Source organism: Trachypithecus francoisi, unplaced genomic scaffold (assembly GCF_009764315.1).
Source record: "Trachypithecus francoisi isolate TF-2019V2 unplaced genomic scaffold, Tfra_2.0 Lachesis_group7, whole genome shotgun sequence".
Classification (NCBI taxonomy): domain Eukaryota; kingdom Metazoa; phylum Chordata; class Mammalia; order Primates; family Cercopithecidae; genus Trachypithecus; species Trachypithecus francoisi.
The window spans coordinates 5589228-5616360 of record NW_022681472.1 but is presented as its reverse complement, the minus strand read 5'-3'; the positions used below and the strand labels follow the sequence as shown (position 1 = coordinate 5616360).

The window sequence follows — 27133 nt, the reverse complement described above, 5'->3', positions numbered from 1 at the left end:
TCAAACTATACTACAAGCCTATAGTAACCTAAACAGCATGGTACTGGTACCAAAACAGGCATATAGACCAATGGAACAGAACAGAGACTTCAGAAATAATACTGCACATCTATAACTATCTGATCTTTGACAAAACTGACAAAAACAAGCAATGGGAAAAGGATTCCCTATTTAACAAATGATGCTGGGAAAACTGGTGAGCCATTTGCAGAAAAGTGAAACTTGACCCCTTCCTTACACCTTAAACAAAAATTAACTCAATATAGATTAAACATTTAAATGTAAAACCTCAAACCATAAAAACCCTAGAAGAAAACCTAGGCAATACCATTCAGGACATAGGCATGAGCAAAGAATTCATCTCAAAAATGCAAAAAGCAATTTCAACAAAAGCGAAGATTGACAAATGGGATCTAATTAAACTAAAGAACTTCCGCACAGCAAAAGAAACTATCCTCAGAGTGAACAGGCAACCTACAGAATGGGAGAAAATTTCTGCAACCTACCCATCTGACAAGGGTCTAATATCCAGAATTTACAAGGAACTTAAACAAATCTACAAGAAAAAAACAAACAATCCCATCAAAAAGTGGGCAGGAGATATGAACAGGCACTTCTCAAAAGAAGACATTTATGTGGCCAAGAACAAACATATATAAAAAAAAAATGCTCAAGATCACTGATCATTAGAGAAATGCAAATCAAACCACAATGAGATACCATATCATGTTGGTCAGAATGGTGATTATTAAAAAGTTAAGAAACAATAGATGCTGGAGAGACTGTGGAGAAATAGGAATGCTTTTACACTGTTGATGAGAATGTAAATTGGTTCAACCATTTTGGATCACAATGTGGCAATTCCTCAAGGATCTAGAACAGAAATACCATTTGACCCAGCAATCTTATTACTGGGTGTATACCCAAAGGGTTATAAATCATTCTACTATAAAGATACATGCACACGTTTATTTACTGCAGCAATATTTACAATTGCAAAGTCATGGAACCAACCCAAATACCCGTCAGTGATAGACTGAATAAAGAAAATGTGGTACATAAACACCATGGAATACTACATAGCCATAAAAAGAAATAAGATCATGTCCTTTGCAAGGACATGGATGAAGCTGGAAGTCATCATCCTCAGCAAACTAACACTGAAACAGAAAACCAAACACAGCATGTTCTCACTCACAAATGGGAGTTGAATTATGAGAACACATGGACACGGTGGGGAACAATACACATCAGGGTCTCTTGAGGGGTTAGGGGTCAGGAGAGGGACTTTAGAGGACAGGTCAATACGTGCAGCAAATCACCATGGTACACGTATAACTAAGTAAGAAACCTGCACATTTTGCTCATGTATCCCTGAACTTAAAGCAAAATAATAATAATAATAATAATAATAATAATATGTGAGAAAAAGAACATAGGTATCACTAGACAAGAACTAACTAAAAGAATCAGAAACCTCTCCTTGGAAAAGAAAACAAAACAAGAAAAGAGTATGAAACAATAATGTCTTTGGACTTTTAAGAGCAAAAATTGGTCAATGAAACAAATTTTGAAACATGAGATTTAATTAATTAATACTTGACACTTGAAAGATGTCTTGGTAAAAGGGAAATAAGCACTTTATATAACAGATGCGGAATTTATAGGAGTCACTTTCACAAAAGAATATGTGATAAAATATAAATAAACCCAATAAAATATTATTAGATAACAAAAATAAAAACTAAAATTATGTTTTTAACCAATGATGATTGTTAAATTTTTAAGACAGGAAGCTGGATTTGAAGTTGTTGGGATTAGCTTTGGGATGGCAGTGACTTCCTTCTGATGTGTTCTCTCTGGCATGTTCATAAACAGAACAAGGAACAGCTGAACCTTAGTTCTCACCCAGAGCAGCAACACTAAAACCTAAGTGCACAGCCTGTAACGTCTCTTAAAAATCACTAGGGAAGGCCGGGCGCGGTGGCTCAAGCCTGTAATCCTAGCACTTTGGGAGGCCGAGACGGGTGGATTACGAGGTCAGGAGATCAAGACCATCCTGGCTAACACAGTGAAACCCCGTTTCTACTAAAAAAAATACAAAAAAGTAGCCGGGCGTGGTGGTGGGTGCCTGTAGTCCCAGCTACTCGGGAGGCTGAGGCAGGAGAATGGCGTAAACCCAGGAGGCGGAGCTTGCAGTGAGCTGAGATCCGGCCACTGCACTCCAGCCTGAGCGACAGAGCGAGACTCTGTCTCAAAAAAAAAAAAGAAAATCACCAGGGAATTAAAGTTCTATTATCAGAGGAAAAACTGAAAACATATTTTCAGAAACTTGTAGTTTAGGAAAGGACTAAACTTTTTATGCTAATTTAATTCTAAAATGTTACAGTAAAAAAAGAACCATATTAATTTTAAATTACTTAATAAAATGTAAAGCAATCAATAAACTTTTAAAGAAAAATTATTTTAAAAATGAAAATAGATATAAATATAATCAGAAAATGCAGAGACACCACTTTTTACTAAGATGGTACTATGGTTTGAACATGTCTCCAAAATTGTATGTGCTGCAAACTTAACCAAATTTATATAGATATAAGAGGTAGGGACTTGGGGAAGGCAATTAGAATTAGATAAGGTCATCAGGATGGGGCTCTGTGATGGGTTTAGCAACTTCATAAAGAGAAGAAAAAGACCTGAGCTACTATGCTTGCTCTCTCTCCTTGTGATGCTTCCCTCTATGTTATGACACAACTGGTAGACTGTCACCACATGAAGACATCATGCTCTTGGACTTCCCAGCCTCCAGACCCAAGAGCTAATAGTTAAACCTCTATTCCTTATAAACTACTCAGACTGTGGTATTCAGTTGTAGCAACAGAAAACGGATAAAGACAAATGGCCTCCTTAAAATGTAACTTTTTAAAAAAGTGGTTACTTTGGTGTTCTTACAATAGTTTCTACTAATACCTGCCATTGACATAAAATTCTACTGTAAAATGATTCTTCACATAAATTATAGTCTGCTGGAAATATTTTTAACTCTCCCAAATTTTTAGCATTTGCCTAATAATGATATCAATATACTCTTATGTCTTATCTTCTGTTATATCTTAATTTATGTGTATAATATATATTTCTGTATTTTTATATTTTGATTTATTTTGCTTTTATTTTAAACCATATTATAATACACATACTCTAATTTGGAGCATCTCTTTTCTATTAAAAATGCAAGCACTTGTGGTAAAAGAAATAATAATATTAGATTTAACTTTTCAATCACAAATATAGTAAATACAGGGCATGGGAAAATATATATTTGATATCAAAATATAAGAATTATAAATTGGCACAGTATTTATTGAAGATGTAATTATTGCATTATTTTAATTTTAAAAGTTGTTTTTTCTATTTATGTCTTTGTTTATTCTACTTATTTTTGGTATTATTCCTTCTTATCTATTCTTAATTTGAGCACAATTTTAGCACTGTCTTAGAATGTTGTACAGGCCTGGTAGCCTTTAGGGATTTCTATACTAATCCACTGCCTGGTCTCCATATGAGGCAGTTTTGCTTTTCCTTGTTTGCTTGTTTTGCATTGCTGTTTATATAGAAACTCCTGACATGGAATAATTTTAATACAATCAGATTTAAAGAACATTTGCAAGTGAATTACAAATATTTTCTGAACTATTTGTTAACTACCAATATGATGCTTCATTACCTCCCACTCTCGTACTTTAGTGTGTGTGTACCTTCTGCAAACAAGAACATTAGAGCATTCACCTACTGAAACACAATGCAACCGTCAAAGCAAGGAATCTGATGTGGTCTAGTCCTTGGGCTTCATTAATGCCTCACCAGTTCAGAACCCTCTGCTGCATGTGGTTGTTTTGTGATACTACCTGCCTTCAGTGGGAAAAAAATGCCTTAATCTTTTCCTAACTTTAATGACTTAGACACTATTGAAGAAAATATGACATTTATTTTATATAAAATGTGTCTCACTTGGGTTTGTTGGAGACTTTCTCAGGACTAGAATGGGTTAAATCACATTAGACTTGGTTAGATTACATTGGTTTCTCCTTTATATTACATTAGATAGATGTTTTCTCCTAGTTAAATTTCATTTATACCCAGCTCTAGTGGGAATGTCATGAACCTGCTATTTTGCTAATTATGATAGTCTATCACCCTATCAGACATGCATAATTTTTGATGTGTTGCATTAACGAAATGTTCACTTTTATCAATTTGTTAAGGCAATGCTGTCACGTTTGTGCCCTGTAAAGTTCTCCTTTCTTCTTTCATAATTACAGTAAGTTATTTGTAAGGAGGTACTTTGAAACTAAGTATATTCTTTGTCCCTTGTCAAATTTTTCACTTATTTATTTTTATGAAGATAGACTTAATGGTTTCCTATTTTATTTGTTGAGTTACAATCCATTGCTAGCATTTATTTTATCCCAGAATTGCTCAATGTGTCCCGAATTTGCCCAATAGATGCTCTTGAAAGTTGCTTTTATGTCTTTTGATCTATCTCCATCATTCTCTGAACACCTCCTTATTTCCTAGCACAGTAATATGACTTAGCCTCATCTTTGACTTTCTGTGCCACAACCCAGTCATCAAACATTTCTCTATAGAGTTCTGGCTTTTTGCAATTGAGAATAATATTGAGAAGTGGATAGTTTTGCTGAGTGTGCTCCTTGCTATTGAGAACTCTCTGACCCCAGATATTTTGGGGACAGAGTAAGGTACAGCTGGACACATATACATGCGCGCACGCACACACACACACACACACACTGCAAACTGAGACTGCATACCAATATTTCTAATTGTAATCCAATACTACAGAATTTATTCTTGGCTTCTTTATTTCTGTATTTATGACTCTCATCTCTAACGGTGAGAAATAAGGTTCCTATTTCACCTTCCATATAACTTATCTACTCAGTTGATCAATCCCTCTTTCTCCTTCCTCATCTCCCACCTGCATTCACTCTGAGTACCCTCCTCATTCAACCCTGCCAGGCATGTCTTCTTCTTTTTTATAAAAATGATTTTAGATGAATATCATTGTGACTATATTGCTCACTATGTATATTTTATCAAAAATTTAAACTTATTTGTAATATCAGGCTGAAAAACAGTATCATGAAAACTAAAAAATAATCTTTGTCATCCAAAGACTTGTTCTTGCTAAATCTAATGCTAGCTCTGAAACAGGCAGGTGTTGAATACCTACAAACAAAATGATCGTCCACTTTTTAAGGGTTTCCTGGCCAAATGATAGAGAGTGCATTTTTATACGAATGATACACTGCTCATCTATTATGAATGAAGACAGACATTCCTTTCACTCCTCTTCTATGTTTCCCATGTGTGATCTGTGAGCATATCAACTACTACACTTGGGCTTCAAGTCATGCAGTTAGGTCCTAGCTTCCTCTCACTAGAAAGAACCTCATCATTGCTACTGTACTTCTGAATTCAGCTGTAAGATGATTCTAAGTTCCACTGGGAGCTGTCCCTGGGCTAGGGACCTAGGGTGTCTTCTAGGAGGCAGGTGACCTTGGTGCCCAGAGAGATGAGGGTAAGATGCAGGGGGGTCTACTTCTTTTTTCCATAGACACTGGTTTACAATATCCTTTTTATTCAAACAGGTGATCAAAGAATACGCAGCCCTCAAAAATATAGGAGAAAAAGTACTCAATAGGTGTCTTAGTGAATTTATTACAAATATAGAGTATTTTTCATAGATTTTCAATGTTTGTGATATTTGCCAACTTTATTCTGCATCATGAACTTTTCTCATTCTTGATATATATTCACTTTCATGCCTAATTATATATTCCTAGTTTTGCATTTCCTTAATTTCTAAAGTACCAAAGTTGATTCAATGACAGTTTCCCTAACAGCTCAACACACCCCTGTTGGCAGGCATCAGAGGTCTCTAATGCTAAAATGTACTCCATGCTATAACTTGTATCATCTCAGCTCATTGCCATAAGTTCCTAAAAAAATAGTCAAACTCTAGTTTTTGCTTTTGTTTTTCTCTTTTCTCTAATTTTCATGTTTCTTTACATTCTCTCCAATTGTTGATTCTAAATTTTGAGATATGTAACATGGACATTTCTATTAGGTATGTCAGCAGGCAGAAATATAAACTGTTGAATACTTAGAGTTCAGGAATAAGCTCTGGGCAGGACATATGCGTTTGGAGTCATCAGGATAGAATTGCTGTTTATGTCAGAGTGGATAAGATCTATGACCCAATGGGAAGCTTAGTATTAGATAAGAGCAAGGATAGTTATCTGTCAGGATAGGGCTGCCAGGAGGCATTTGCAATGCTGAGAGAGTTTTCGTGTAGGAATTAGGATCATTACCTAAAAGTGAGAATGGAAAGTATATATTAATTTCAAAAAAGAATGAAGAAGGTTTAATATAAGTTCCAGTAGATTAGGCAAGATAATAGGTTAAGAAAATATGACCTAACAAAAGGAAGAATTAGAGGCTTTCTTGAGATTTTAGTCTGTAATTGAAAATGCATGTTGTCTTTTTTTCCAGCCATGCCCCGCTACAGTGCTGTGTTAGGGAGCTACAGCTCAGGCTAGAGTCAGAGCAAAATGAGTCAAACCAGAGTGATGGAAGAGGGCTGTTCTGTTCAGGTGAGTGGCTACCGTGACGGCACCGACACTATCTGACCGACTCCTCTGCCTCACTCCTCCTAGCCCGCTGTCCATGCCCTTGTTGACCAGAAGATGCCCCAGGAGCACTCCCCTCCAACCCCTTCAACTCCATCTCACGTTGCATTCGAGGAGGATTTTTAAATGGGCAAGCTCAGTCCCTCCTCATGCTTGACATGCTTTAGTGGCTGTCCTTTGTTCCTCAGATAAAGTTCATGTGCTTTATTAAGGCCTTTTCCTATGATCTGTTCCATGAAAACACTAACAGCAACCTCATACCCAACTTGTTTGCATTGCTGAAAGGACACACACTTCTTTGTAGCTCTGGGAAAGTTTACACATTATTCCTTGTGCCAGGTTGCTCTTCCCTTCCTACTGGCTGAACTCCAACCCCTCCCATGACACATGTTCCTCTGTGGAGCCCTTTCACAGTCACTTAGGTTTCCGTTCATTAAAGTTCTCCTCCAAAATGCCCTTCCTAAACTCCTTCATCAGCTGGAATTTTTGTGAGTTCAACTCTCTTGTACTGTTGTATTGATCCTTAATACTTAGTGGAGTGCTTGGCACATAGAAGGTACTCGAAGTAGCTATAATATGAATTAACAGACAAAAATGCATTCACAAATCAGTTAACTAATTGCTAATCTTCACAGCACCCTCTGCATCAATAGCTGCATTTCACAGACGAAGAACTGAAATTCGTAGTGCCCAATACACTCATAAAGGGTAATGTTTTAGTAATAGAAGTGGCATTTGTTGCCAAGTTCCTCTTTTTATGAAACCTTTGCTCTCTCATCAGTACCAAGCTGGCTCTCTGGTTCCCATTTCCCCCCCCCCAAATTATCAATATTTACACTGAGAGACAGAGACAGTGCAGAATCATGTGCAAGAGCACAGAATTTTGAGACACTGCAAGATTCATATCTTTAGCTCTGATATTTACTAGCTATGTGGCCTTAGGCTATTTACTTCTACTGGTTTTTGCCTCAGTTTCTAAATCTCTAAAATGGGAATAGCAATAACTGACAGATAGTGGTGTTGTAAATATAAACTGAATTCATATACTAAGCACTTAGGGCAATATCTGGCATATACATATAAGCTATATATATCAGATCAACCTTATTGCTTTATTTTTGTTATTACTGGTGTAGCTTCATTAGATATTCAAATCTGACTTTTAATTAGCCTCATCTGAGGGATCCCTTTCTGGAGGCAGAGTCTACAACTTGCACAGATTGCATCAGAACTGGTACCTCATGGCAGGAGAGGGCTGGGCTTTGGAAGACACCCCTTCTGATTTGCTCACCAGCCCTACCTATCTGACTGGCTTCCTTATCAAGCGAATTATTTTCCAACCAGTGATCCTGAAACAGGAGAAGGGCAGAATGTAATCCGCATGCAGGAAAATAATCCATTGAGCATTGAATCTAGTAGCCACTCCTCTGTTCTTATGCTACATGAAATTTTCCTTTGGGAAAAGGGATGCTTAAAGGATGGTTTTATATGTCTAATGTCAAGCCACAAAGCATAAAGCACCAGCATTGTACTTACTAATGGGAGGGGACTTCCTTAATCACAAACAACAACTGAAGGTAGATTTACCTTGTATTTGATGTCTGAGAATACTTATCTCCAGGCCTCACTAACCTATGTAAACATTTTCCCAAGTAGAACATCACACACCGGGGCCTGCTGGGGGGTTGGGGGCAAGGGGAGAGAGAGCATTAGGACAAATACCTAATACATGTGGGGCCTAAAACCTAGATGACGGGTGGATAGGTGCAGCAAACCACCATGGTACATGTATACCTGTGTAAAAAACCTGCACGTTGTGCACATGTATCCCAGAACTTAAAGTATTTAAAAAAATCAAGTAAACTAAGGCTTATAGAAAATTTTATATAGAAAGTTAAAATGAGAAGTAGTCTTTGATTTTAATTTGATCGGAATATAAATACACCAGCACTCTCCTAGACACTTCTGATGGCAACATAAGTTAGGGTGACTTTTGTAGGAGACAATTTGGACATATGGATTTAATATCTTGAATATGTTAAAATATTTTTCCACACGGGATTCCCAAAGCTCAGAATTTAGAATAAAGGAAATAAGACTTTTCATATAAGTCTCTGAGCACTTTGGGAGAGCAAGGTGGGTGGATTGCCTGAGCTCAGGAGTTCAAGACCAGCTTGAGCAACACGGTGAAACCCCATCTCTACTGAAATTAAAAAAAAAATTAGCTGGTCATGGTGGCATGCGCCTGTAGTCCCAGCTACTCAGGAGGTTGAGGCAAGAGAATTGCTTGAATCCGCGAGCTGGGGGTTGCAGTGAGCCAAGATCACGCCACTGCACTCCAGCCTGGGTGACAGAGCAAGACTCCATAACCAAAAAAAAAGCTATCTCATTAGCCATTTTGGCAATTGTTTCAGAAAACTGGAGTTGGGTATGATCTCCTTTTCTCAGATACTAGCACCTGTTTAAGAAACTGTCAGATCATTATTTACTAACAATACACTCAAGTATTTCATGTTGTCCCTCCACCATTACGCCTACAAAAGAACTCAAAGCATGCACACTGATGAGCAATCAATGAACTCTATTCTTAGTTGGAGTTTGCACTTCAGAGAACTTCAGCTTTAATCCAAAGTTCTCTAAGGAACAGAAACAATGAACACTTTTGAGATAATTATAATTTTTGTCTCTCTGCCTTCAGATACTTTTGATGCATTTTATTGTATTTTAAATGTTTCAGCATGTGTTTATTCTGCTAAGTCTTTAACAGGAAGATAAATAGCTAACATAAAACAAAGGGAAGTTAGTTTCCCTTGGGTACAGAAACAAAGTCAACCTTATGCAGGAATTGAATTATCAATCTGTGGTGAGTCCAAGCCTACAAACCTTAAAGTAGAAAGTGAAGAAAGTAGAAACTCTTCATGTTTGATAGGTTATTCCAATCTTTATTCTTTAAAAAACGCTATAGAAACCATGTGACATTTTTAAGAATTTGTGATGGCTTGCTATTGCAATAATCCTGCATACGGCACAAAATTCAACTCATGTATGACAATCGAATGTTCTTTTACATATGCAAAAAAAGGTCAAGCCATGAGATTAAGAACAAAAGAACAAAACTTTTCTTTGCATTTTTCTTGATATTTTCTACATTTCCTAATTCCAAGTCTTACGCAAATCTTTCTCTTTTGCATTTTATTCAGAAAAAAAAGAATTAAAAAAAAAAAGCATGGTAACAACCGACGTTTAAATTTAGACTACTTTCAACTGAATTGTCTTCCCCAGTGAACTCCTGAGGAGCTTCTCCCTATTCCCTCACCCATGGCGGGACTGCAGAGTCTGCTTGTGAGTTATTTAAGCAGATAGCTGAGTGCCAGTGCACTTCTGTGCATTCCATATTTTCTCGTTTTTGTCTAGTTTATTTTCTTTCTCTGTCATTTTTCTTTATCTTGTCTCTTCTTTCATTCCATGAATCATTTATTTTCATGAGCTACTTATGAGCCCAGAGGCACTATTTGCTGAGGAAAAGTCATTCAAATACTGACTACTTATTGATCATACCTTGAGGACCTTGCACATAATCTCATAAACTGAGAATGTTTTCTCTGCTCTGGTCCAGTCCCAGGTGGTCACCTTTAAGAGATAAGAAAATAATGTTTAATTTGTTTCAGAAAGTTATTTACCACTGTATTTGATTTGCATAATATAGTGAAAAATAAGAAAAACTTTCACAGATGTGTCTACTTAGTCTCTCGTCTGTAAAGCTATGCTCATAAAGGACCCTACATAATGCTTTTGTTTCCTCTATTCCACGTTTTGTCACCATTTGTCTTATGCTTTCAGCAAACGGTTTATGCTATGTGCAACAGTTCTCATTTGTGCAGTGTCCTTATGTGTCTTAAATAATGTATATATTCTCTACTTATAAATGCTAAGTATTTACATTCTGCACTCATATTTTTTTTCTCAATTTACCGCTAGTTAAATACAGAGAATACTAGATCTCAACACAGCTCTAATTTTTTAAATATACATCATTTAAATTAAGAAATTCCAAGATGACAGTGACATTGCAAACATACCAAAAGTGTAATGCAGTTATTTCACTTACTTAGGTTGGGAACATATATTTAACTGCCCTGTCAAATAAATTATTCAGAGTAGGAATAGAGTAAAATATATAAATATTAATTTTTCCTCTGTCTTCCTAGTGCTTTAAACTACATAGAGACAGACATTTAAAACAGCAGCGAGTCAGACCTGACGATTTCTAAATCCTATGTATTATTAGACTTGCAAGTGACTGGTCTGGTATTTGGTATTTATATTCAATAAATATTTATTAAGTGTCTTCTGAGCTACAAGGTACATGTTTCCAAAAGGAAGACTTGAGGTGCAATAGGTATCTACACAACTCTAGTACAAATCTCAATAACTAGGATATAGAATATAATAGAGGATGAAAATGCTATTGATTTTATTTAGAGAGACCAGTACAACATAGATAAACATAGTTTGACTGTCATAAATGACAGCTTACCAGAATGTATTTATGATGTTTGCCAAGGATGGAATCCTCTAATTTAAACTTTGAACACCATGAGAATTTACATCATCTTATGGGATTACCACTAGGGTGAGATAGACTTAACAGTAGCTAGATAAGGTGCTATCATTTTGAGATTTCCTTATTACTCTTTGCTAATAATAAATTATTAGTAATTAAAAGTGCCGAATAAATTTAAAAGAACTTTCAAAAGATCCTTTGAAAATAAGAGTTTAGTAAACACATTCATTTATGCATAGCTCTAAAACAGTTTACTCTTTTTAATTTCACATTTGGTATATTCATTTCTTTAAATTATATTCAATGAACACAATACACTGACATATGCTTGAAAATGTTTCTTAAAATCTCCTTTCCCATGTCTTCATGAGATTTTTAATGGCATTATAATTTGATCCATTATTTTATAGGTTCGCTATTTATAAAGAAGTAAGTTCCAGACTTTTCAAGGGTGATAAAGTAAATGTCTAATGTCAGAACATATATTTTTAGTAAATTAAATCAGATAAACTGATTTCTATTTTTTCTCTATATTATTTTTTAAAAATATTGACAGCATACTATTTGGTACTGTTAAGTTGGTGTCAATCTCTTGTGATAATATGGAAAAGAGCAATAAATTTGGATAACACTTACTGGAGGTGCCAGAAACTTGTAGAGACATGAGCCTCTCAGGGCCAGGAAGGTCGGGGAGTACACTCTGTCCTGAAGTGGGTCTTGCTCCCTGGCTTCACACCAGCCCATGTAGACAATCTGCAAGAAAATGGAATACATTCAACTGTCAAAAACTTCTTATTTTAATATATCTTATGTCTAAAATATATTTAGATGTAAATATTAAAAATATTTTAGATATTTTTTCATGTAATATTAAAAGCTCACATGAAATTATCAAATTAAATGATGAAAAAAGTACACTAAACCAGATTTACCTTCAGTAAATGAATGTAAGCCTCTAATAAGAATTTCTTATACATTTCCATCAGCATTTATCAAGTGTTTATTTATGCCATCCAACCTGCCATGGATTATATTTCCCACTCTACCAATTCTTTCAGAAAATAAAAAGATTTATTTGTAGTAGAATTAATTGATGCATCACAATAGTTTACCAATTGCTGACATTTTATTAATTGGGAATGTGCTTTAATACACAATGTTAAAGTGAGTAAAGAAAGTAAATCAGAGAGACATCTTATGGCATTACCACTAGGGCGGTGGACCACTTCTCCTCTCTGTGTGACAGGGGAGAATAATAAATATCCTCCTTTTAATCACTGATCTTAGATGAATACAATTTATGCTAGTGTATTCATATGTCAAATGGCATTGAAACCAATTCTTTAGCCTCTAGTGCTTAAATAAAGGCAAATCAATTTCCAAAGAAAGATTTGGTGAGATGAGTCACTCCTCTCTTTCTATGATCTGATTTTCGTGAGAGTCAAACATATACATAAACAATAAATGAGTATGACATTTCTAGCAACATATTCATGTGGCATTCCATTTCTTTTTTATCACAACTCTATGTGGGAGGATATACTTCCCACTTCATGTAATTTATGTTAGCTTTATGGTTGGCAGAGTTAACTCCTCCTCCTAGATAATTTTTTTCTTTGTTTGGCTCATGAGACCTTCTATTATCAATAGGATATTCATGAATGTATCACGAGTAAAGTTAGCTTAGCATCTTGTGTTTTTGCCATTACCATGAAAAACTCATACCCAGGATAGGAAAAAGTGCAGCAGACCAGAGTTCAACTTAACACCTGGACCAAGCCCAGGTAGCTCCAAACTGGTGGCTAATGACAATCAGGTCACTTTCAGAAATAAATAAATACTTATTATTGTATTACAGCTAGTAAGGGGGTGGTTTGTTGTGCAGCATTAATGTGGTGACAGTTGACTAATAACAATGCAAGACTTTGAAATGCAGGATTTGAAATATTACTGTCGTCTATTCATGGATCCCATCTTCTTTCCATTAATTATGTTTACTCTCGAAAATAATTGGATTATTCACCATCTCATTATCTCAGTTTGTCTTACAATAAGCCTCTGAGCTATAAAGTCCCTGAGTTAACAAATTAAGGGATTGTAATTTAAATAAATTATCTTAACAAATGAATCAAACTTGATACAAGTTAGAATTGGAATTTGAACCAAGATGCCTTGCTCTTTTAATTATATAATGTATTCTGTAATCTTTTAGATTACTAACATATGCATTACATAGAGACTTCATTGGTTAATAATAACATAATAAGAACCAGCTATAATAACTGATTATTTTGTATTGCTTATATGGCCAGGTATAGTTGATCAGATAACAACACAGTTTTGAAAGAGTAAATGAAGCTTAATAGGTAACCATCCCATAAAGAAAAGTATGACTTAGTTTAATATATATTTAATGTGTCAGAATAATTACATGAGTTAAAATGAAAGGATATTACAGTTTACACTTCCAGTAGGTGCATATTAGAGAATATAGACAACCTATCATCTAATGTTACCTTAGGAAACTGGAAAATAATATGCTTAAAACAACTAGATATTTCACAAGCTATTAAAGGACAACCAGGAAAAATTTATAGTAATATGAAAATTGAGAGAGGTTAATCATTAACACAAATGTGGGGTCATCTTTTGCCATAGGTGTGCTTTCTACACAGAAATGTCACATGAGATAATCAGCTACATTGGCCAGTCTCACAGGTTTGGATCAAAAGGTTAAAGTCCAGAATCCTCCACATGTGGAGGCCTTAGTAAACATGCTCTGCTTTTAGTTAGGATCAGAAATGTCTGCATCCTAATTACAAAGTCAAGGCAGAAGTCATCAAGCCCTTGCCAGGACTGAAACTCATATTTAAGCCATTGAGATGATCCAGAAAATGTCAAGCTTGAAATGGTTTATGATGATCCCGGCATTCTCTCAGGCTCCTGACTAAAGAAAATGGAAATTTTTTTCTGGGTGACAATAACATTACTTACGTCAATGTATTTTCATAAGAACTGTTTCTTGGAAGAGAATAAAAATAACCAAGAATATAAGGAAATAAAACTTCATGAAGTACATCAGGAGAAAAACATGAAGAATACAAACAATAGACAGCAGAACTGAATATTTAGGCATTTCAGATATTGGAATTTTCTAATACAGGCATTAATTTACCTAAGTTTGCTATGTATAAGAATATAAGATACAAAACTGAAACTTTCATCAGGGTATATCTGAGACAATAGATTATAAAATGTTCCATTTAGAAATTAGATAAATAAATATTTATGAAATATAAAGTTGGGTTTAACAACATATTAAAAAGCAGCTAAAGAAATAATTAGTGAATAGAAAGATGGCTCAGTAAAAATGTCTAGAATGATGATTGGAGAGACAAAAGTTTGGAAAAAAACATATATGAGAGTAAGAGAAAAAGGTGTTACACTGAGAAGTATAAAATTTGAAATTTGAGTCCCAACCCAAGCACAGCAAAGAAAGGGAATGAACAGAGACATATTGAAAGAGATCATGGCTAAGAATTTTTGCAAATAGATAAAAAGAAGTCAATACACGGATTCAGAAGACAAACAAAACAAAAGCTAGATAAATATAAACACATCGAGGCACTTTCGCATGTGTCTTCAGAAAACCAAAGACAGCAAAGAGCATAGTAAAAAGGATAAGAAGACAGGAAAAACGTGTACATTAACGACTGGTTTAATAGAAGGCAGATGATTCGTAGTATATGTTTCCGCATTCACTCTCCTGTGATAGCAAAATCATTTTGCTTCTGGAAAACTTTCACTTTATGCCTATGAAACAATTAAAGAGGCAAATACCATCTGCATTTTACTATGAAAATAGTTTTGACCTTCTGGATCCTTGAAAAGTATCCAAAGAACATTCAAGGGTCTACAAAGTAATCTGAGCCACTGTTGTAAAGTAAAAACTTTAGCAAATGTTATGATCTTTCAGGTAACCACTTACTATAAGTAAAGAAAAATAACTATGTTAGTGAAATATATAAAACTTCAAAATAAACATATAGAAAAAAATAATTTGTTTTATAATCAACCTAAAAGAAAAGGAGATTAAAAAGAAACAAATGTGACAGAAAAATGTAAGGCACAAGGTAAGGTGGTGGAATGTAATCAAAACAAGATACTAGTTATACAGTAGGTAAATAGAATAAATGCAATCTTACAAAGATTTTGTTTTTTCTTTTTTTTTTTAGACAGGGTCTCACTATCAACCATGCTGAAGTGTGGGGGTCACAGTTCACTGCAGCCCTAACATGACCTCCCCAGCTCAAGTGCTCCTCCTGCCCCAGCCTCCTGAGTAAGACTACAGACACACACACCACCACTCCTGGCTAATTTTTGTATTTTTTGTAGAGACAGAGTTTAGCTATGTTGCCCAGGCTGGTCTTGAACTCCCGGCCTCAGTGATCTGATCATCTAGGCCTTCTAAAGTGCTAGGATTGCAAGAATGACCCATCATGCCTGGCTTCTTATAAAGAATTTTACACTACACTAAAAAACAAACAAACAAACAAACAAACAAATAAATACAAAAGCAAAAGAAAAAACCTATATTCTGTCTCTGTAAGGCTTATCTAAAACATAAAAGTACAGAAAATTTGTAAAGAAAAGAATAAAAAAATTATCTCAGAGACCAAAAATGAATTGATTTAGCAATACTGATATTAGAAAATGTAGATATAAGGCAAAAATCATTTCTAGAAATAAAAAAGGACTTTTAGTAATGGTAGTCTCAAACCTATCAAAAAGACATAATAATGCTTAGATTTTTTCATATCTGATAACATACTATTTATTTATTTATTTATTTATTATTTTTGTAACTGTCTCACTCTGTCATCCAGGCTGGAGTACAGTGGTATGATTTCAGCTCACTGCAACCTCCACCTCCCGGGTTCAAGTGATTCTCCTGCTTCAGCCTCCAGAGTAACTGTGACTAAAGGTGCCCACAACCAACCTCAGCTAATTTTTGTGTTTTTACTAGAGGTGGGGTTTCACCATGTTGACCAGGTTGGTCCTGAAACTCCTGACGTCAAATGATCCAGCCACCTCTGCTTCCCAAAGTGCTAGGATTACGGGTTTGAGCCACTGTGCCTGGCCTGATAACATACCTTTAAAATATATGAAACAAAGAACTGATGGAACTACAACAAAAGAAATGAACAAACTGATAATTGTAAAACAAGTTTAGCATAATTCATTGAATAACTAATAAAATAAGAGTTAAAAATCCATCAATCCATAGAGGTTTTGAGCAATTCAATTAATACAATCTGCTTAATTTATTATGTTTAAGACACTTGACTCAACAAAAATTGAGTACAAATTATTTTCAAGTGCACTGGAAATGACCAGATGTGATTACACCTTTATAATATCATTATATTCAGGTAATAAAACAGGTATTAAATACGTTTTGCCATTCAAATGACATGTGGTGCCCTAAATAGAATGAAATGAGAGAGCAATATTCACAAAAAATTAGAATATCCCCCTCCAAAAGATTTGAAAATTAAGCAATATACTTCCACAGATCGAAAGAGAAATCAAAAATGAAGTTAAGGCCAGTTGTGGTGGCTCACGCTTGTAATCCCAGCCCATTGGGAGGCCAAGTGGGGAGGATCACCTGAGGTTGGGAGTCCGAGGCCAGCCTGACCAACATGGAGAAATCCCATCTCTACTAAAAATACAAAATTAGCCAGGCATGGTGACACATGCCTGTAATCACAGGTACTTGGGAGGCTGAGGCAGGAGAATCACTTGAACCTGGGAGGCGGAGGTTGTGGTGAGCTGAGATTGTGCCATTGCACTCCAGCCTGGGCAACAAGAGCAAAACTCTATCCCTCCAAAAAAGAAAAAAAAAATGAAGATACAAAATAGTTTGAAGTAAAATACAATGAAATATGAAATATCAAACTTGAGGGATTCAACAAAGGCTAACCTTAGGCTTTTATACATATACATATGCATATATATATGCTTATATACATATACATATGCATATACATATGCTTTTATATATATATATATATATATATATAAGCATTTTTTAAAAATCTCAACATTTGTAATCCAGGAATCTAGATCAAGAAGTTAGAAAATGTTTAGGAAGACAGAGAGAAAGTGTGAGAGATAAGGGGAGACCCAAAAGCAAAAACAAAAACAAAAGAAAAAAGAAGTATTGAATGCAGGCACTAGTGAAATAGAAAAAATACATACAAATAGCTATTCAACAAAACAAAAAATAATTGTTAAGGGAGAATAATAATATAAATACTCATGGCAAGCATCAGCATAAATTACTAAAATCCATGACACTAGATCCTACAGATACTATAATTATGTTTAAAAATCTGATAAATAATATTTTGCAAGTTACTTTTAAAAGTTAAATAAGAGGCCAGGTGAAGTGGCTCATGCCGATAATCCCAGCACTTTGGAAAGCCAAGATGGGTAGATTACTAGAGGTCAGGAGTTTGAAACCAGTCTGGCCAACATAGTGAAATCCTGTGTCTTTTAAAAATACAGAAATTAACCAGGTGTGGTGACAGGTACCTGTAATACTAGCTACTTGGGAGGTTGAGGCAGGAGAATCACTTGAACCCAGAAGGTGGAGGTTGCAGTGAGCTGAGATGGCACCACTGCAATCCAGCTGGGCAACAGAGTGACATTTTGTCTCAAAAAATAAATAAATAAATAAATAAAATGAAATATATTAATTCTTAGACAAATGTCAGAATAGATGCAGAAAGAAATTTGTTTTAAATAAAGAATCCTATAATTATTAAACTAATTTAATCTGCAATTTAAAACATCCCCTCCTCAAAAAAATAAATAAATAAATAAAACTTGAGGAACTTGTGAATCTTTTTAATTTCTACTAATTTTTTTCTTTAATGATCTAAATTCTTGTAAAGTCATCCAGAGAATAGAATAAAAGGGTGATTAGTCCCAACTTAATTTACGGACCAGTCACAACTTTACATGAATGAATGAACAATGCAAATGAATTCGAGTAACAGCACCTGACAAGAATATTCACAAAAAGGGAAATTTACATTCTAATCATTCTTTATATGAGGTGTAAATGTATTAATTAAACAAATACCATGAGATTTAAAAGCATCAATATAATTCACAACATGAACCAAAGGAAGGATTAAAATCACATACTCAAAAAATGAAGAAAAAATGATGAAATTCAACATGAATTCATGATAGAGTTTTTAAATTAAAAATAGAAATTGTCTTTAAAATAGAATTTTTTAAAATTTATAATCCAAATAAGGGTATTTGTAATTTTTAAAAATGTATTTAACGGTGAATTATTTAAATTATTCTTTGGAGATCAGTAACAAAACAGGAATATACACTACCACCACTAATAATCAATGATTTTCTTTTTTTTTTTTTTTTTTTTTGAGGCGGAGTCTCGCTCTGTCGCCCGGACTGGAGTGCAGTGGCCAGATCTCAGCTCACTGCAAGCTCCGCCTCCCGGGTTGACGCCATTCTCCTGCCTCAGCCTCCCGAGGACTACAGGCGCCCGCCACCTCGCCCGGCTAGTTTTTTTTTTTTTGTATTTTTAGTAGAGACGGGGTTTCACCGTGTTAGCCAGGATGGTCTCGATCTCCTGACCTCGTGATCCGCCCGTCTCGGCCTCCCAAAGTGCAGGGATTACAGGCTTGAGCCACCGCGCCCGGCCAATGATTTTCTACTTTTACCCAATGTGTTGAGAAAAAAAAAGAAATTAAATGTTAGGTTTAGAAAATAAACAAGGCCATCATTTTTGTTGATAATATGAATTTATATATAGAAAACACAAAACTTTTAAATAAAATTATTCTGCAAATTTCTCAATGTTGCCAAATATGAAATGTTATCCAAAATAAATTATATTACTGAGTAACCTAGACTAATAGTAAAAAAAAAAAAAAATAGAAATTTAAAAATAAGACAATAATAGACTGAAACTAAAAAAGACAAGCCAGTAGAAAAGTGGGCAAGAGCATTAATGAGGTTTTTCAGAAAAGAGATTTTGGCTTACTCAACTTAGAGAAAGTATTCAACCAAAGTGCTCATCAAAGAAATGTAATTTAAAACCACTGTTGTATATCCTGTGTTTATCTTCCAAAGTGGCTGCAATTAAAAGGACAGAAAGAGTTAAATTTGCTAACTGTAGTAATGGTAAAGCTCCAACAGAGCTGGTGAGATTGACTCCTCACTTCTTTTTTTGAGAAGGAGTCTCCCTCTGTCGCCCAGGTTGGAGTGTAGTGGCACAATCTTGGCTCACTGCAACCTCTGCCTGCTGGGTTCAAGTGACTCTCCTGCCTCAGCCTCCCAAGCAGCTGGGATTACAGGCATGCACCATGATGCCCGGCTAATATTTTGTATTTTTAGTAGAGAGGGGGCTTCACCATGTTGGCCAGACTGGTCTTGCACTCCTGACCTCAAGTTATTCACCTGCCTTGAACTCCTCACTTATGTGAACTGAATGCCGGTGCATGTAAGAGCACCAGAGAAGCATGTGTACCAGTGTTCACAGCAGCATTCTCCTTAGTAGTCCCAACTATGTGCTGATTTGGAAAATATCAATGAACTGTACCACAAATGTATATCAGGTAGATGAATACAGTAACATGCTGTGTTACAGTATGAGTACACAGTAAGTACAATTATTAAATTATAGTTGCATGGAACAATATGTGAATGAATCTCAAGGAACATCATGTTAACTGAAAGAAGCCAATACAGAGTCATACATATAGATGATTTGATTCAAATAAACTATGGTATTTGGAATGCACTCATGGTTGGAAAGAAAAAAGTAGTATAGTAAAGCAAGACCATTATTACCAAGCCTTTCAGGATAGCAGTTACGTGAGAAGAGAACAAGTCAGTTGTGCAAAGTAGGGAGCAGGCAGCACAATGGCTAACAATCAATTCTTCTTGACACGTAGTTTGTTTATGGAGGTTTGATTTTTTTTTAATAATTAAACGGTATGCATAAGTTTTAGGAAGTTTCTATATATGCATTATATTTTATTAAATCATGTTTTTAAAATGTCATACAATATGTATTATTAACAGTTTTCTACCACTATTTTATTCAAATAATGTAGAGTTCTGTAAGTTCTACAGGAAAAAAGTATTCTAACAAATACTGTTAGATTGTCATTCTGGGGTCATTGTAATAAGATGAAATTTTAGTTATTGGAAATTCTATCCCCATAAGCATTATTTCTCAATTAAGTCAGGGTTTCTAGTTTTCATTCAGTCCGATAAAATTTACAGTTTGTCTATAAATGATGCCTCTGTTTTGGCAAGAAAGAAAAAAAAGGAATGCGGTGGTATACATATTCATAAAAAAGAATATGTTCGAGACTCTTAAGACTATAATATTGAGTTTGTTGTCTCTTCCAACCTCTATACTTTGCTGCAGGCTGAAATATTAAGGGTGGTGTACTATTATTCTTCAAGAAATATCATCATTGTATGCAATTTTATTATTTTGAACTGAGTTTAGCTTTGGGAATGAGCTGAGAATATACCTAATAAAAATGGGATTATCAGATGTGTAAGGGATATATCTACATGTTTGCTCCCTGAGTCAAACATTCACCTTCCCATTTACTATGCCAAACAGGAAAAGGGAGTTCTTTTCAAATGCTCTCAGATGCCAAAAAGTACCATCATTGCCATACTTGGGTACAATAATTACACAGTTGAAGAGAAATAAAGCAATTTCAGTATGTTCCTCCTATGAGTCTCACAGAAAATAATAATTCCTAAGAATCAGTGTGTCTCTTAATTTATAAAAAATGTAAAAATGGGAATTACAGGCATAAAAGAAATAAGATGTCTTAGAAAAAAGTAGAATTAAAAGGAGAATTTCCCTAAACACATTAAATGACAAGAGGACTTCCAAATATCGATTATTTTAAGATAATTTGGAAGCTCATTTACTTTAAATTAAATGTATCATTATCACAAAACATGCCCAATATGTGAAGCTTGTACTATAAAGTAATAACTTATTTATTATTATTATTATTTATTATTATTATACTTTAAGTTCTAGGGTACATGTGCATAACCTGCAGGTTTGTTACATATGTATACTTGTGCCATGTTGGTGTGCTGCACACACCAACTCGACAGCACCCATCAACTCGTCATTTACATCAGGTGTAACCCCCAATGCAATCCCTCCCCCCTCCCCCCTCCCCATGATATGCCCCAGTGTGTGATGTTCCCCTTCCCGAGTCCAAGTGATCTCGTTGTTCAGTTCCCATCTATGAGTGAGAACACACGGTGTTTGGTTTTCTGTTCTTGGGATAGCTTGCTAAGAATGATGGTTTCCAGCTGCATCCATGTCCCTACAAAGGACACAAACTCATCCTTTTTTATGGCTGCATAGTATTCCATGGTGTATATGTGCCACATTTTCTTAATCCAGTCTGTCACAGATGGACATTTGGGTTGATTCTAAGTCTTTGCTATTGTGAATAGTGCCACAATAAACATACCTGTGCATGTGTCTTTATAGCAGCATGATTTATAATCCTTTGGGTATATACCCAGTAATGGGATGGCTGGGTCATATGGTACATCTAGTTCTAGATCCTTGAGGAATCGCCATAATGTTTTCCATAATGGTTGAACTAGTTTACAGTCCCAACAACAGTGTAAAAGTGTTCCTATTTCTCCACATCCTCTCCAACACCTGTTGTTTCCTGACTTTTGAATGATTGCCATTTTAACTGGTATGAGATGGTATCTCATTGCGGTTTTGATTTGCATTTCTCTGATGGCCAGTGATGATGAACATTTTTTCATGTGTCTGTTGGCTGTATGAATGTCTTCTTTTGAGAAATGTCTGTTCATATCCTTTGCCCACTTTTTGATGGGGTTGTTTGTTTTTTACTTGTAAATTTGTTTGAGTTCTTTGTAGGTTCTGGATATTCGCCCTTTGCAGATGAGTAGATTGCAAAAAAGTTTCTCCCATTCTGTAGGTTGCCTGTTCACTCTGATGGTAGTTTCTTTTGCTGTGCAGAAGCTCTTTAGTTTAATTAGATCCCATTTGTCAATGTTGGCTTTTGCTGCCGTTGCTTTTGGTGTTTTAGACATGAAGTCCTTGCCCATGCCTATGTCCTGAATGGTACTACCTAGGTTTTCTTCTAGGGTTTTTATGGTATTAGGTCTAACATTAAGTCTCTAATCCATTTTGAATTAATTTTCATATAAGGAGTAAGGAAAGGATCCAGTTTCAGCTTTCTACTTATGGCTAGTCAATTTTCCCAGCACCATTTATTAAATAGGGAATCCTTTCCCCATTTCTTGTTTCTCTCAGGTTTGTCAAAGATCAGATGGCTGTAGATGTGTGGTATTATTTCTGAGGACTCTGTTCTGTTCCATTGGTCTATATCTCTGTTTTGGTACCAGTACCATGCTGTTGTGGTTACTGTAGCCTTGTAGTATAGTTTGAAGTCAGGTAGTGTGATGCCTCCAGCTTTGTTCTTTTGACTTAGGATTGTCTTGGCAATGTGGGCTCTTTTTTGGTTCCATATGAACTTTAAAGCAGTTTTTTCCAATTCTGTGAAGAAAGTCATTGGTAGCGTAATGGGGATGGCATTGAATCTATAAATAACCTTGGGCAGTATGGCCATTTTCACAATATTGATTCTTCCTATCCATGAGCATGGTATGTTCTTCCATTTGTTTGTGTCTTCTTTTATTTCACTGAGCAGTGGTTTGTAGTTCTCCTTGAAGAGGTCCTTTACATCCCTGGTAAGTTGGATTCCTAGGTATTTTATTCTCTTTGAGGCAATTGTGAATGGAAGTTCATTCATGATTTGGCTCTCTGTTTGTCTGTTACTGGTGTATAAGAATGCTTGTGATTTTTGCACATTAATTTTGTATCCTGAGACTTTGCTGAAGTTGCTTATCAGCCTAAGGAGATTTTGGGCTGAGACAATGGGGTTTTCTAAATATACAATCATGTCATCTGCAAACAGGGACAATTTGACTTCTTCTTTTCCTAACTGAATACCCTTGATTTCTTTCTCTTGCCTGATTGCTCTAGCCAGAACTTCCAACACTATGTTGAATAGGAGTGGCGAGAGAGGGCATCCCTGTCTTGTGCCAATTTTCAGAGGAAATTTCTCCAGTTTTTTTCCCATTCAGTATGATGTTGGCTGTGTGTTTGTCATAAATAGCTCTTATTATTTTGAGGTACGTTCCATCAATACCGAATTTATTGAGCGTTTTTAGCATGAAGGGCTGTTGAATTTTGTCAAAGGCCTTTTCTGCATCTATTGAGATAATCATGTGGTTCTTGTCTTTGGTTCTGTTTATATGCTGGATTACGTTTATTGATTCGCGAATGTTGAACCAGCCTTGCATCCCAGGGATGAAGCCCACTTGATCATGGTGGATAAACTTTTTGATGTGCTGCTGAATCCAGTTTGGCAGTATTTTATTGAGGATTTTTGCATCGATGTTCATTAGGGATATTAGTCTAAAATTCTCTTTTTTTGTTGTGTCTCTGCCAGGCTTTGGTATCAGGATGATGTTGACCTAATAAATTGAGTTAGGGAGGATTCCCCCTTTTTCTATTGATTGGAATAGTTTCAGAAGGAATGGTACCAGCTCCTCCTTGTACCTCTGGTAGAATTCAGCTGTGAATCCACCTGGTCCTGGACTTTTTTTGGTTGGTAGGCTATTAATTATTGCCTCAATTTCAGAGTCAGCTATTGGTCTATTCAGGGATTCAACTTCTTCCTGGTTTAGTCTTGGAAGAGTGTAAGTGTCGAGGAAATTATCCATTTCTTCTAGATTTTCTAGTTTATTTGCGTAGAGGTGTTTATAGTATTCTCTGATGGTAGTTTGTATATCTGTGGGGTCGGGGGTGATATCCCCTTTATCATTTTTTATAGCATCTATTTGATTCTTCTCTCTTTTCTTCTTCATTAGTCTTGCTAGTGGTCTGTCAATTTTGTTGATCTTTTCAAAAAACCAACTCCTGGATTCATTGATTTTTTGGAGGGTTTTTTGTGTCTCTATCTCCTTCAGTTCTGCTCTGATCTTAGTTATTTCTTGCCTACTGCTAGCTTTTGAATGTGTTTGCTCTTGCTTCTCTAGTTCTTTTAATTGTGATGTTAGAGTGTCCATTTTAGATCTTTCCTGCTTTCTCTTGTGGGCATTTAGTGCTATAAATTTCCCTCTACACACTGCTTTAAATGTGTCCCAGAGATTCTGGTATGTTGTATCTTTGTTCTCATTGGTTTCAAAGAACATCTTTATTTCTGCCTTCATTTCGTTATGTACCCAGTAATCATTCAGGAGCAGGTTGTTCAGTTTCCATGTAGTTGAGTGGTTTTGATTGAATTTCTTAGTCCTGAGTTCTAGTTTGATTGCACTCTGGTCTGAGAGACAGTTTGTTATAATTTCTGTTCTTGTACATTTGCTTAGGAGTGCTTTACTTCCAATTATGTGGTTAATTTTGGAATAAGTGTGATGTGGTGCTGAGAAGAATGTATATTCTGTTGACTTGGGGTGGAGAGTTCTACAGATGTCTATTAGGTCTGCTTGCTGCAGAGATGAGTTCAATTCCTGGATATCCTTGTTAACTTTCTGTCTCATTGATCTGTCTAATGTTGACAGTGGGGTGTTGAAGTCTCCCATTATTATTGTGTGGGAGTCTAAGTCTCTTTGTAAGTCTCTAAGGATTGCTTTATGAATCTGGGTGCTCCTGTATTGGGTGCATATATATTTAGGAGAGTTAGCTCTTCATGTTGAATTGATCCCTTTACCATTATGTAATGGCCTTCTTTGTCTCTTTTAATGTTTGATGGTTTAAAGTCTGTTTTATCAGAGACTAGGATTTCAACCCCTGCTTTTTTTTGTTCTCCATTTGCTTGGTAGATCTTCCTCCATCCCTTTATTTTGAGCCTATGTATGTCTCTGCATGTGAGATGGGTCTCCTGAATACAGCAGACTGATGGGTCTTGGACTCTTTATCCAGTTTGCCAGTCTGTGTCTTTTGATTGGAGCATTTACTCCATTTACATTTAAAGTGAATATTGTTATGTGTGAACTTGATCCTGCCATTATGATATTAACTGGTTATTTTGTTTGTTAGTTGATGCAGTTTCTTCCTAACATCAATGGTCTTTACATTTTAGCATGTTTTTGCAATGGCTGGTACCGGTTGTTCCTTTCCATGTTTAGGGCTTCCTTCAGCGTCTCTTGTAAGGCAGGCCTGGTGGTGACAAAATCTCTAAGCATTTGCTTATTTGTAAAGGATTTTATTTCTCCTTCATTTATGAAACTTAGTTTGGCTGGATATGAAATTCTGGGTTGAAAATTCTTTTCTTTAAGAATGTGGAATATTGGCCCCCACTCTCTTCTGGCTTGTAGAGTTTCTGCCAGGAGATCTGCTGTTAGTCTGATGGACTTCCCTTTGTGGGTAACCCAACCTTTCTCTCTGGCTGCCCTTAAGATTTTTTCCTTCATTTCAGCTTTGGTGAATCTGGCAATTATGTGTCTTGGAGTTGCTCTTCTCGAGGAGTATCTTTGTGGCGTTCTCTGTATTTCCTGAATTTGAATGTTGGCCTTCCCTACTAGGTTGGGGAAGTTCTCCTGGATGATATCCTGAAGAGTGTTTTCCAACTTGGTTCCATTTTCCCCCTCACTTTCAGGCACCCCAATCAGACGTAGATTTGGTCTTTTGACATAATCCCATACTTCTTGCAGGCTTTGTTCATTTCTTTTTCTTCTTTTTTCTTTTGGTTTCTCTTCTTGCTTCATTTCGTTCATTTGATCCTCAATCGCTGATACTCTTTCTTCCAGTTGATCCAGTCGGTTACTGAAGCTTGTGCATTTGTCACGCATTTCTCGTGTCATGGTTTTCATCTCTGTCATTTCGTTTATGACCTTCTCTGCCTTAATTAGTCTAGCTGTCAATTCTTCCACTCTTTTTTCAAGATTTTTAGTTTCTTTGCACTGGGTACGTAATTCCTCCTTTAGCTCTGAGAAGCTTGATGGACTGAAGCCTTCTTCTCTCATCTCATCAAAGTCATTCTCCGTCCAGCTTTGATCCATTGCTGATGATGAGCTGCGCTCTTTGCAGGGGGAGATGCACTCTTATTTTTTGAATTTCCAGCTTTTCTGCCCTGCTTTTTCCCCATCTTTGTGGTTTTATCTGCCTCTGGTCTTTGATGATGGTGATCTACTGATGGGGTTTTAGTGTAGGTGTCCTTCCTGTTTGATAGTTTTCCTTCTAACAATCAGGACCTTCAGCTGTAGGTCTGTTGGAGATTGCCTGAGGTCCACTCCAGACGGTCTTTGCCTGGGTATCAGCAGCAGAGGCTGTAGAAGATAGAATTTTGTTGAGTAGCGAATGTACCTGTCTGATTCTTGCTTTGGAAGCTTCCTCTCAGGGGTGTACTCCACCGTGTGAGGTGTGGGGTGTCAGTCTGCCCCTAGTGGGGGATGTCTCCCAGTTAGGCTACTCAGGGGTCAGGGACCCACTTGAGCAGGCAGTCTCTCCCTTCTCAGATCTCAGCCTCCGTGTTGGGAGATCCACTGCTCTCTTTAAAACTGTCAGACAGAGTCATTTGTGTCTGCAGAGGTTTCTCCTGCTTTTGTTGTTGTTGTTGTTGTTGTTTAGCTGTGCCCTGTCCCCAGAGGTGGAGTCTACAGAGACTGGCAGGCCTCCTTGAGCTGCTGTGAGCTTCACCCAGTTCGAGGTTCCCAGTGGCTTTGTTTACCGTCTTAAGTCTCAGCAATGGGAGGTGCCCCTCTCCCAGCCTCA

The 27133-nt window shown here is 36.1% G+C and overlaps 1 protein-coding gene across 1 annotated transcript in view; it reads right to left on the bottom strand.

The window, feature by feature from the left end:
* Window positions 1–27133, bottom strand: part of SNTG1 (syntrophin gamma 1) — a gene marked incomplete at its 5' end in the record, with an annotated part of 382785 nt that overhangs the window by 132521 nt on the left and 223131 nt on the right. Inside the window, 2 exons of the mRNA XM_033202518.1 lie at window positions 10272–10343; window positions 11914–12030. Of these exons, the coding sequence (XP_033058409.1) occupies window positions 10272–10343; window positions 11914–12030 (189 nt within the window). The remainder of the gene's footprint in view (window positions 1–10271; window positions 10344–11913; window positions 12031–27133) is intronic.